Below are 12,394 nucleotides of genomic sequence, written 5' to 3'. Positions count from 1 at the left end.
CCATGGCAACCTTTCCGCCTAGGGTCACTTCCGGCTGACCCGGAAGGTTTCTGGGCATTTGCCCGTCCCACCCCACCCCCGCCCCACCGCCCACGCCTTCGTCTGCTCTTAGTGGCCGCTTGGTAAGTGGTTTATTCCTGGCCACCCCCGGGTGATCCGCGGGGACTGAAGTGGAGCCCACCCGGGACCGAATCCCGGGAGTGGGGAGGGGGCAGGGCCCCCTCAGGTTGGGGTCTCGACACCCCAGTCCCTCTGTGGTGCCCAGCTGTGAGTCCCTGATGCGCGCCAGCTGCGTACGCGGCGGATGCCCCACACCTGCCGGAGTCTTCTCTACCCCCAGCTGTGAGGCGGAAACTTCCCCAGTCCCGGAAGGCGCCCCACACCAGCTGCGGCCGTGCCCCATCTCCACGCAGCTGGGGGGCTGAGCACCCGCATGCCAAGAACCCGCGACTAGGGCAGGTGCAGGGCGTTCCCACTGCCCCCCTAACCACCCCCAGGTTTTCCTCTGTGGGTCTCTGATGGGGTTAGAGAAAGATTATGTGGAGTTTATGTGCCCCGCAGCCTCCACTGCTCTTGGGAGCTCAAGGGCTTACTAAAGCTGTAGCTCCGTTTCCTAGCCTGGCGTCCCCTTTCGGTAAATCCCTTTGGAAGTGGGATGCAGCAGGGGCAGACACTGCGCTGAACCTTGAGAGCGACCTCTCTGAGGAATGATATCGTTTCCTTACTCTCAAAAGTTCCCCAAATAGCCTCACTCTTCCCCCCATATACCCCAATACTCTGACTTGGAAAGGCTGGTGAGTGTAGAGGTAGGCTAAACCACTGGCGTTCAATTTGGTTTTGGGAGACCCCTGGGAACTGGGCTACTGCCCCCAAGGCCTAATCAATAGAGACCCCACCTCTGTAGGCAGAGGGGTTGGGGAACCGCAATTCTGGGTTTCCACAGGACAGCTGCTATGATCAGCTCTCAAACAGAAAGGTCAGGATCCAGCCATACCTCAGTGGACCCCAGGGGCATCCTGAAGGCATTTCCCAAGCGGAAGAAAATTCCTGCCAATTCATCATCAAAAGCATTTGCAAAGATTCCCAAGAGGGAACATGGAGAAGCAGCAGGAGGTGAGCAGACCCACCCTCAGAACCCTCATGTGCTTGAACCCTCAGGCTTCCTACATTGTTCATGTTCAGAATCAGATGTTAGAGCTGACTCTGCCCACCCAGGGCCTGCAGGTTTATTTGTACTTGCCTGGTGCTAGGCTTGGTCCCAAGTCTTTGACCGGCCGCTGGCTGGGTATCTTCTACCCCACCCGAGACCTCTATCAATCAGAAAATACTCCCTGGTCACTAAGGAAATGACCAGCAGAATCCTTTGCTCTCAAGGAGGTGGGGGGAAGAAATCCCACTCAGGTCCCCAGAGTTATAAGTTATTTTGTAACCAAATTGACAAATAGATGGGAAAGACCTACATGGGGGTGGGAAGGGGGAATCTATGAGACTGTGAGGCCTGTAATGGCAAAACGTGTGCCTTGTGCCTGGTACACAGTAGTAGGTATCTATTAATATTTGTTGAAAGAATAAATGATCAGATGAAGTGATTTATAGGATACCTACGATGTGCCAGACACTGTCCTAAGGTTACACGAGGGAACAGGACATATCAAAATCCTTGCCCCTTACATTCAAATGATGGCCCATGAGTAAATTAGCTATATGCTTGTGGTGGAACCTTCAGAAGGCAGGCTGTCTGGATGGAAGGAAAATGATTGTCTAGGGGCAGGGGACTGCAAAGGGTCCTTTAGGATATATGTGAAAGTTATGACAACAGACATCTGGATGTCCCCTCCACAGAGTGGCTGAGCTCCCTGCGGGCCCATGTAGTGCCCACTGGCATTGGGCGAGCCCGGGCAGAACTCTTTGAGAAGCAGATTATCCAGCATGGTGGCCAGATATGCCCTGCCCAGGCCCCAGGGGTCACTCACATTGTGGTGGATGAAGCCATGGACTGTGAGCGAGCCCTCCGTCTCCTTAGACTGCCCCGGCTGCCCGCCGGTGCTCAGCTGGTGAAGTCAGCCTGGCTAAGCTTGTGCCTGCAGGAGGGAAGGCTGGTGGACACGGCAGGATTCAGCATCTTCATCCCCCACAGGTGGGCTGGTCCCAGTCTTTCTTCAAGTGTTTTCTGGCAGCATCTTGAGCACTCTTCTTGGCTTATTAAAAATAACTCTCATTGTCTTAAGTGGACACAGTGGAAAACCAAGATTTCATAGTAGAGAAGGATTGGGAGGGGCCGGCCCGGTGGCGTAGTGGTTAAGTTCGCGCGTTCCACTTCCGGGGCCTGGGGTTCGCTGGTTCGGATCCTGGGTGCGGACCTACTCACTGCTCTTCAAGCCATGCTGAGGCAGCATCCCATGTGGAAGAACTAGAAGGACCTACAACTAGGATATACAACTATGTACTGGGGCTTTGGGGAGAAAAAAGAAAAAGAGGAAGATTGGCAACACGTTAGCTCAGGGCCAATCTTCCTCAAAAAAAAAAAAAAAGAAGAAAAGAGAAGGATTGGGGGCAGAGATAGGGTGAGATCTTTGGTGTCTTAACCTCCCATCACCATCCCTGTAGGTACCTGGACCAAACACAGCTCAGCAAGGCAGACCAAGACTCTTCTACTCCTCCTAGAGCCTGTGAGGCTCTGCTCCGTACAGCCCTCTCTCCTTCCCCTTCTCCTACCAGACTTGTGTCTCCTCCCCGGAGGGCAGAAGAGGCTCCAAGCATCCAAGCCCAGGTCAGGAGCCTCCCAGCCCCGACAGCTCCCTTCTCCTAGGAATTAGATCACAGAAACAGGGAGGGCCTGGTAGAGTTGTTCAGAAAGTCCCAGGCCCCTGCGAGAGGAGGGTTCTCTTTATTATGAACCACTTAGTTCTTCCCAGCACTCATCACTCCTGCATTTGCCCAGGCCATATCCTTCACATACCACTGGGGATGCTAGGGCTGGGCTCTGGGGGAAGCCACATGGAAGACAGCCCCACACTTAAGAAGACCCAAGTCTGATGCAGAAGACCCAGCCTCATTCTTGGATCTTACTAGGAAATTCGTCCCCACCTACAAGGAGCCCTCCTCATGGGGGCAGGAATTTATTCTCTCTTCTCCTTCCCTACCTCAAGCCTGTCTCTGATGATGAAACCAGTGATGGGGAAGAGACCCAGGTTAGTGCAGCTGAGCTGGAAGCTTTGATCAGTGGCCGCTACCCTACCCTCCTTGAGGAAGAGGATGAGCCTTGCCCAGCTCCTGAGGGCCTGGATAAGTGGGTCTGTGCACAGCCTTCGAGCCAGAAGGTGACCAACCACAACCTCCACATCACAGAGAAACTGGAAGTGCTGGCCAAAGCCTACAGTGTTCAGGGAGACAAGTGGAGGGCCCTGGGCTATGCCAAGGCCATCAATGCACTCAAGAGCTTCCACAAGCCTGTCACCTCCTACCAGGTATCTGGGGGCCAGGGCAGGGTGTACGGGGGGATGGGGAGGTCTTCTCTTTACTGGCCAGAGGTTGGTCGAGGCATCAGTCACAGTGGGGATCAGGTGGAGTGGTTAAGATTTTATGATGTCTGGGACTTGCACAAAAGAAAAAAAATGGGGAGATTGATGAGAGCAGATTGGCAAAATCTTAATAATTATAGAAGCTGGGTGATGGGTACTTGGGGATTCATTATACTGTTCTCTCTACTTTGGAATTTTTTCCATAATAAAAAGTTTTTTAAAAGTTTAGAATCTAGAGGCCAACAGACCAGTGTTTGAATTCTGGTTCCCATTATTCACTAACTTTGTGCCTTGAGGCAAGTTACTTAAACCCTTTGAGCATCAGTTTCCTCATCAGTAAAAAGGGACTAACAATAGTAACAAATTCAGTGTTCCTGTGAGGACTGAATGAGTTGATCCCTGTAATGCAGGCCCTGATGCACAGTAAGCCCTCAGTAAATGTCAGCTCTCACTGTTGGGATGATGCTGGTGATTAGTATCGTCATTATTGCCTTTTCTCTACTTCCTGTGCTGATCCCCATCCCTCTGGGAACCAAAAAACAGGGCCATTCCATCCAAACTTCTCATCTTCAGCTGTGCCCGAGCTTTACACAGCCATCAGTTGCCAACTGGCCAGGCCAGCTTTTATTCATACATCTACTAAAGGAGTCAGCTTCCCCACTGCTGGCTCTATCCCTCCCACCTTTTCACTCTTCTTTCCTGCCTCTGCCTCCTCCTCCTCCTCTAGGAGGCCTGCAGTATTCGCGGGATTGGAAAGCGGATGGCTGAGAAGATCATAGAGATCTTGGAGAGTGGGCATCTGCGGAAGCTGGACCATATCAGTGAAAGCGTGCCTGTCTTGGAGCTCTTCTCCAACATCTGGGGAGCTGGAACCAAGACTGCCCAGATGTGGTACCACCAGGTCACACCCTTTCACAGCCCCTACTTCAGTTTTGCTGTATCGCAGAGCTCCTGTCCCACAGTTCTTTTTTTTTTCCCCCCCAAAGCCCCAGTTGATAGTTGTATGTCATAGCTGCACATCCTTCTAGTTGCTGTACGTGGGACGTGGCCTCAGCGTGGCTGGAGAAGTGGTGCGTCCGTGCATGCCCGGGATCCGAACCCGGGCCACCAGCAGCGGAGCGTGCGCACCTAACCACTAAGCCACGGGCCCGGCCCTGTCCCACAGTTCTTTTACCCCGTGCTCTGATGAGAATGAACCCAGATTATAGGGAGACCACTTTTCAAGGGGACTGGGGCTTACCTAGACCCCTCTCCTGGCTCCTAGCACTTGGTATCCTTGAGGCATTAATCTGTAGTGTAGGCAGAGACAAGAAGTATGTTTCTCTGTCTCTCAGATCAGCAAAGGCCTTCCTGAGGAGACCAAGCCTCGGAGCTGAGTATCCTGATCAGTGGTTTCCAAACTGTCCGTGCCCACAATCACCCCCAGACTGATGGAATCAGGAACCTGTGTTTTAGGATTGGGATGTGTCTTCCATGACCCCTGCCTTTTCCAAGTCCTACTGATTACAGACCCAGCCGCTCCTGGGGTTGGTCCTGCCTCAGGCCTTCCATGGGGGTGCTGGAAGCCTTTGTGTGTGTGTGTGCTCATTCACTGCCTCTTCATTGGTCCTGGATCCTCATAGCTTCTCTATCTGGCTTCTTTTTTCTAGGGTTTCCGGAGCCTGGAAGACATCCGCAACCAGGCCTCCCTGACTCCCCAGCAGGCCATTGGCCTGAAGCATTACCATGACTTCCTGGAACGCATCCCCAGGGAGGAGGCTACAGAGATTGAGCAGACAGTAAGCACGTGTCCCAGAGCAGTGAGGAGAGCCAGGCCCTGCTATAAGGGCAGGGCCTGGCTCAAAGCCATGAACTCCTGATCCCTCGGCTGGGGAACCCAGCAGGCAGAAGAAGCAGTGGGTCACCAGAGGTTGGGACTAGGGGAAGGAGCAAGTTGAAACTGAAGCTGCAGGCCCAGAGGAGGGGTGGGTGGCTTTTGTGGGGAAGGGCTGCAATACCAGCTCTCTGCATAAGGGTTCTCAGTAGTCAGGCAGAGTGAGCATTGGCTTAGATGCTAGAATGGCGTTAGGATTGGGTTAATGTTAGGGCTAGATTAGAGAGGAATTATGGTCAGAACTACTTGAGGATATGGGGGTTTGAACTGGGCTAGGTTAGGGGGCTCAGAGCAGAGGTTCTTTGAGAACCTGATGAAAACTATGGACGCTTTCTCTCCAAAATTTGTATAAATGTACAAAGTTTTATATCTCTTCCCAGATGAAGGGGCCTTCTGAAACCCACCTGAGGCTGGTTCAGGGTCTGGGTTAGAGTAGGTGTAGAAGCACAGTGCCAGTATGATTAGGTTTGGGGTTAGAGGAAAGCTAGATCAAGAGTTGAGTTATGGTTAGGCTTCAATTAGGAGTAGGGTTTTCTTAGTGTTGGATGCTCTAAATTAAGATTTGTGGTTATCCTAGAAATAAGGTTTGGCCAAGATTAGGGTTTGGTTTAGAGTTAGGGTTAGTTGTATCATTTGTTCAAATCCCACTAGGATTAGGGGCTGGTTGCTATGGGCAAAGTTTTCTCCCTTTGGTCTAGGATTCTGAGAGCGAGGATTCCATGGAGTCTTTGGCCCAGCTTAGTTGAAATCAGCCTCCAGCTCTACTCCAGGCCATGGGACTGTCAGGCTGGTGCAGGATGGACAGGCCCCTTTGTCCATCCGACACCAGGCCTTGGTGCTGATGATGACACCGTCACTCAGCCACGGTACCTGGGCACGGAGAATGCCCCAGTGAGCCTCCAGCCCCCCAGCCCATTGGAACAGAAGTGGCTTCCCACCTGGCCTGGTTCCAGCCTTAAGGGCTCCAGCCTTAGGAGTTTTTGATGGGATTACTCATCCTAGGCCTCTTTCCATCCTCTTGGGAGGCTCAATAAGGGAGTGAGGGGATTAGCAGAGCCAGCCTGTCAGGAGAATTGAGGTGTCCTGGCTGTGGGTATCCAGGCCCCAGAAATCTCAGTGTCCTGGGGTGGAGTCGGGAGCCATCTGCATATGAAAGGCCTCAGTGTCTCTGGGGTGGAGGCTAATGGGCTTATCCCCCTCAATGAGGGATGATCCTTCAGCTGACAGTCCCCTCTGGCTCAGCCCCCTCCCCACCGAGCCCCCTTCCTCTAAGTAAGGACATGGGCATTGGCTCACAATTGCCTCCCTCTTTGCTTTCTTTCCTTTCCTTTCCTACAGGTGCAGTTATATTTCGCGGCTCCATTTTCCCTCAGACCCAGGCCCAGGGCACCCTGCCAGCCAGCTGCTCAGTCCTCAAGCCCCAACTCACACACGGCCATTAGCTCTAAATCCATAGATACCTGGGGCTGGCAAGACCTGGCTGAGGGCTTCCAGGCACCTGGCCCTGTGTCCTAAGTGGAGTTTCACAGGCCTGGGCATCTGGATTGGGGCAGGGGCCAAGAGAAGGTGTGTCTCTGCTCTTAAAGAGCTCCAGAGGGAAAGATCAGTGCCTTCTCTCAGAATCAGAGTACGTACTTTCTATCTCTCGTCAGGCTGCCTCCGGTGGTGTGAGTGCATTTTCTTCTCTGTCCTAGTGAAGCTAGAGAACAGCTGCTCCCCAGGGTAGATCTCTGGCCTCTGTTCCTTGGGGCTCATTCTCTCAGGCTGGTATCACACATCCAGGGATTGGCTTGGAGCATAAGCTGGGCATGTGGGCTCCTGGGTCAGGGAAAGCCCTCATGCTGCCATGAGAGAGGAACTCCTTGCAGGGCTGGAGGCCCATAGCCTCTCTCCTCCTCACCCCTCGCTGCTCTTTTCCAGGTCCAGGAATCAGCTCAGGCCTTCAACCCTGGGCTGCTGTGTGTGGCATGTGGTTCGTACCGACGGGGGAAGGCAACCTGTGGTGATGTGGACGTGCTGCTCACTCACCCGGATGGCCGGTCTCACCAGGGCATCCTCAGTCGCCTCCTTGACAGCCTTCGGCAGCGAGGTATAAGCTCCATCCCTGGGTGAGCAGCTTGGCAGGTGGCAGGGCAGGGCTGGGCGGCCTCCAGGTGGGAGAGCCTCAAAGTTGCAGTCTTTAGGCAGGAGGCAGGGGAAGGCTGCTCCGTGAGAATCCCAGCTCTCCCCTGTGGCCAGAGCCATTTCAGAGAAGAGATGAAACAGCTCCCCACACCTGCACAGAGGTGCTCAAGAATACCTGCAGGTTGAATGTCTCGTCTAATCTTTCTGTGACACTAGGGGGCAGGGGGAGGAATTACTATGCATGTTTTACAAATAAGGAGACAGGCCCAGAAAAGGGCAAGGTCACCCAGCAAATAAGTGGGCGAGCTGGGAATAGAGGACCCAGGGATGATCAGGAAAGATCTGGGATGACAGGACGGCCCAGGGCCTGGCTCCCTGCCCTCCCAGCAGCCCTCCTGTGTTGGGCCAGGGTTCCTGACTGATGACTTGGTGAGCCAGGAGAACGGCCAGCAGCAGAAGTACCTGGGTGTATGCCAGCTCCCAGGGCCAGAGCGGCGGCACCGACGACTGGACATCATCGTTGTGCCCTACAGCGAGTTTGCCTGCGCCCTGCTCTACTTCACCGGCTCTGCCCACTTCAACCGCTCCATGCGGGCTCTGGCCAAGACCAAGGGCATGAGCTTGTCAGAGCATGCCCTCAGCACAGCTGTGGTCCGGAACGCCCAAGGCCTCAAGGTGGGGTCTGGCCAAGTGCTGCCCACCCCCACTGAGAAGGATGTCTTCAGGCTCTTAGGCCTACCCTACCGAGAACCAGCTGAGCGGGACTGGTGACCCATGGCTGCAGGGGAGGGGGCGGCAAGCTGGACCAGCTACTCCCCCGGCCATCCGCTACTCCTTTCTGTCCTCAGCTGGCCGAACCTCACTGCTTCAACCACCAGCTCCTTGGGCCTGAGGGAAAGGGCCAGCCTGGCTCCCAGGGTGTGCTCAGCCCTCTCCCCAGCAGGAGCAGGCTGCTGTCCCTTCTACCTCACCACTACCCCTGGTAGAGTTTTGCACACGGCCCCTTGCCCCATTCTAAGCAGGAACTGGTCTGAAGCCAGCTTCCTGTGCTGAAGGCCCAGGCATTCACCCTTCCCTACCCTAAGGAGGGTCTAGCTGCTGGGGGTGGGATGGGGGCTGCAGAGGGAGAAGCAAGCAGCTGTGGCCCAGCATCACCCAAGACCCTTTGGAGCAGGAGAACAAACCACTCCACGTGTGCTCCCTCCTCCCACCCCGCTTCCTGTGCAGCTGGAGGTGTGGGGTGGGGGCACCCCAGGCTTGGTGAGGACAGCATTTGAAGGCCCAGGGGCCCAGTAAAGTGCCTTTGACATTCAACCTGCCTGGTGTCTTAGCTCCTGCAGCCTCTGCCTGTCTTCTGACCCCTGGGCAGAGACAGAGATGGGAGCTGAATGAGAGCCAAGAAAGGCAAGTTAACTGCTCTCCAAACATGCCTGGTCTGAGGCAGCTCCTGAACTCAGAAGGGGGCAGAGTGAACGTTAAAAGAGAGAATTCATGGAGTCAGGCATTAGGTACTTGTATCTGCCCATCTCCTGTGGGCCCTGCTGTAGCATAGGCTATCTGGGGACATGAACAAAGGTGACAAGGCTCATTAGGAACAACTAAATGGTGACCTCTGTGCTACTGACAGGGCTGAGGCAGTCGGGGAAGGCTGCCTGGAGGAAGAGGGGCCAGGCTGGCAGGGAAATAGCCTATTTGAGGTGGGTGAGCAGGCTCTGTTTGGGAACAGCTGAGGAATGCACTTTAGAGAGGATGCTGTATGCCGGGAGTCAGGGGAAGGCCAGGCTGCTAGAGGACGTAAAGTCCAGCTGAGGGGCTTAGTTTGATAGAGCGGAGAGCAGCAAGTCCAGCTCGTGGGATCAGGGTGGTTTTTGGAGGCTGGACCTTGTAGGACAGGGAGAATTTGGTGAGGGGAGGAGAGGAATATGGAAGAAAGTTTGGGCATACCAAGTATGGAGAATAACGGGCACAGGCAGGTGAAGGAGGCTGTGTTGGAGGAGAAGCAAGGAGCCTGGGGAGGCTCCGTGATGTGGGGAATTTTGAGGGGAGCTCAGGCCGCAGAGATGGGCTCAAACCTGAGTGTGCCAGCTGTGAGGCAGGGTGGGAGGCGAGTGCCAAGTACTGCATCTCTGTCAGTACCTTGCAGATTCCCAGAGCTGGCTTTTGTTGGCCTGTTCTCAGTCGGGGGATCCCAGAAGCCTTAGAGTGGGCCCCCCAACTGTAGTTCAGAACCCTGAAGTCCAAGCCATGGGGCCTTGCTGGCATGGCTCATACAGAGAAGGAGTCAAAAGCCATGGAGTCTGGGGGCCCCTTTCACTGCTCAGTACCAACAGTGACAGCCACATCTCAAAGGCCCAGAAGCTGCTGTGAGGGGGGAACCTCTCCCTCAGAGCTTCTACTCCCAGGGAGGCATGGCTGTGCAAGGCCTGGAGTGGCTGAGAGGAGCTGTGAAATCCCTGTGCCCTCCAGGTGCTAGGGCTGCTTTTGGCCCCGCCTACTGCTCCTTCTGTTGTGGACTGGGCCCTCAGTGCCTGCCACCATCACCAGCGAGGGTCAGAGCTGGCAGAAGCCCAAAGCCTGGGGCGTCTGGGTCCAAATGTAGACGTTGCTTCTCTCCTTTTGCTTTCCACTTCAGCGCTCTAGCCTGCTCAGCAACCTTTCCAGCCCCAGAGGAATGGGGCCTCCAGGGCTTGGAGAAGAGGGAATCCGTAGGTCCCCCGGTAACTTGGCCAATTAACCCCTTCCTGCACACAGGGAGTTCCCAGACTACAGGGAGGGATAGTGCTGACTTCTTTGTCTGAAACCAGGAGCCTGGCCCCCATTGCTGACACACACACACCCGCTGCATCTGCCTTAACCCCTGCCCCCAGAAGACTCAGAAATCCGGAGTCCGCCTTCAAACATACAAACCCTGGTCTTACCTCCTGACAAGGGCAGCGGGAAGTCGTGGATAAAAAGGAAGAGTGCCACACCCTCCAGAGAGACCCCTCCTGGCGCTCTGATCTTCTTGGCTGCTCAATCTGACAAAGAAGTCCAGGAGAAGAACTGATCAAGGGACTTCTGTGCCTTGAGAAAGGCTGCGCAGTTTGGGGGAGGGGTGGTAAGCAAAGAGTGTGCCTAGGGGCTCCCCAGCCACTTCAGAGCCTGACCCTGGTTCTTGGGCAGGCTCTCAGCCCAGTGCCCCAACCTGCTGGAAAAGGAGACTGAATTTTGGAGCGCTAGTGGGAACTGGCGTCCTGTCTGGCAACTGAGCACCCCAGACCACCACCCAATCACCACCTGGTCCTGAGGAGGAGGAGAGGAGCCCCACAGCCTGCTTCCTGCCTTTAGCTCAGCTGTCGTCACTCTGTCCCTGAGCCAGAGTTGTCCCTGGCCAGCCACGTGTGGTAGGCAGAATAATGCTCTCCTAGAGATGTCCACATCCTAATTCCTAGAACCTGTGAATATGTTTCCTTACTTGGCAAAAGGACTTTGCAGATGTGATTAAGGATTTTGAGATGAGATTTTCCTGGATTCTCCAGCGTGGCGAATTTAATCATGAGTCTTTAAAAGTGGAGAACCTTTCCCTGTTACAATCCGAGAGAGAGATGTGAAAGATGGAAGGAAGGTCAGAGAGATGCCATGTTTCTGGCTTTAAGATAGAGAGGGGCCCACCAGCCAAGGAATGTGGGCATCCTCTAGAAGCTGGAAAAGGCAAGGAAACAGATTCTACTCTAGAGCCTCCATAACAGAACCCAGCCCTGCCAACACCTCAGTTTTATTCCAGTGAGACCTGTGTCAGACTTTGAAACAATAGAACTGTGCAGTAATAACTTTGTGTTGTTTTAAGCCACTAAGTGTGTGGTAATTTATTCCTGCAACAATAGAGAACCAATAGACGGGGTATGTCTTGATCTCTCTCTGTACAAAGTGAGCAGAGGGACCGTGGGTGTGAGCAGGCCCTGCTGTGAGGTGGAAGAGGTCCCCTGAAGTGCAGTGGGGTGTGGGAAGGGGAGGGTCAGGTGCTAGGCAAAGCCCTGGCCCCCAGCCCTCTCCGACTGGCTGCCACATGCTCAGTCTGAGCCTCCCTTAATGTCAGTTTCCCTCTGACACTTTGTGCCCAAGATACAGTGCTCTCTGGGCTGCTTACCCCAGCCATGCCAAGCCAGGAACCTCATCTCCCAGGGCCTGGGCTGATGACATTGGCCTTGGCCCTAGACCTGCACTGAACGGGGAGCAAGATAAGGCCAAACTTTTCTCCTGGGATCTGGCTGCTCAGGGGGGAGCAGCTGGGGGCACAGGGTCAGGGGCCTCCCAGGCCTGGAATGGGCATGACAAGGTGGGCAAGCCCAGCCCAGTCCTGGCCTCCAAGATCCAAGGGCTCAGAATAGAAAACCCAGGCCCTTTGTCCTGCTTCTCCAGAATTCTGGAATTCCTGTCCCTTTAAGTGGAATGGGCTGCCTTTTGCCAGGACTACGGCCTACAACTTAGAGAAGACATTGGCCTCTCTCCCTCTCTTCACTCCCCTCCCTTTCCAGGCCCTCCCCACCATCTCAGAGATTGACTTCACGTGGAAGCTACAGCTGTTGGGGTACCTGCTGCTACCCGGGCTCTGCAGACACCGGGAGCTGCCCTGGGCCTAGGATGGGCTCAGCCCCAAGACCTTTACCCTGTGTCCACTCTGCCCTTCAGTCTGGGCACCAGCCAGCTAGTTTTCCAGAACCCCTGAGCTCTGGAACTGGGTGGGTCTCAGGGCTGAAGCCCTAAAGCTGGCCTGAGACTCTGGGCCAGACCTCATCTCCATTGTCTGAACCAGGGGCTCTGCAAGCCCTGGTCCCCTACAATAGAGGTCAGTGTAGAAGCTGAGCCCCAGTGAAAGACCTAGAGGAACATTCCTGAA

The 12,394-nt window shown here is 54.7% G+C and overlaps 1 protein-coding gene across 1 annotated transcript; it reads left to right on the top strand.

Moving 5' to 3' along the window:
- The first annotated feature begins 76 nt into the window (after window positions 1-76).
- Window positions 77-11,398, top strand: POLL (DNA polymerase lambda). Its single transcript, XM_004428164.3, has 9 exons — window positions 77-122; window positions 944-1,113; window positions 1,843-2,137; window positions 2,608-2,770; window positions 3,150-3,467; window positions 4,249-4,422; window positions 5,171-5,299; window positions 7,315-7,483; window positions 7,928-11,398. Exons 2-9 carry the CDS (start codon window positions 954-956, stop codon window positions 8,287-8,289), a joined length of 1,770 nt encoding a protein of 589 aa, XP_004428221.1. The 5' UTR covers window positions 77-122; window positions 944-953; the 3' UTR covers window positions 8,290-11,398.
- The last annotated feature ends 996 nt before the right edge of the window (window positions 11,399-12,394 follow it).

This window comes from Ceratotherium simum, chromosome 6, assembly GCF_057802395.1.
Source record: "Ceratotherium simum simum isolate JZ-2026a chromosome 6, ASM5780239v1, whole genome shotgun sequence".
Classification (NCBI taxonomy): domain Eukaryota; kingdom Metazoa; phylum Chordata; class Mammalia; order Perissodactyla; family Rhinocerotidae; genus Ceratotherium; species Ceratotherium simum.
This window is presented reverse-complemented; position numbering and strand designations above follow the sequence as displayed.

Coding starts and splice junctions, on each gene's coding strand:
- POLL (XM_004428164.3), top strand. CDS start 954: ATGATCAGCTCTCAAACAGAAAGGTCAGGATCCAGCCATACCTCAGTG. Junction 1,114..1,842: donor ACATGGAGAAGCAGCAGGAG/GTGAGCAGACCC, acceptor TCCCCTCCACAG/AGTGGCTGAGCTCCCTGCGG. Junction 5,300..7,314: donor CTACAGAGATTGAGCAGACA/GTAAGCACGTGT, acceptor GCTCTTTTCCAG/GTCCAGGAATCAGCTCAGGC.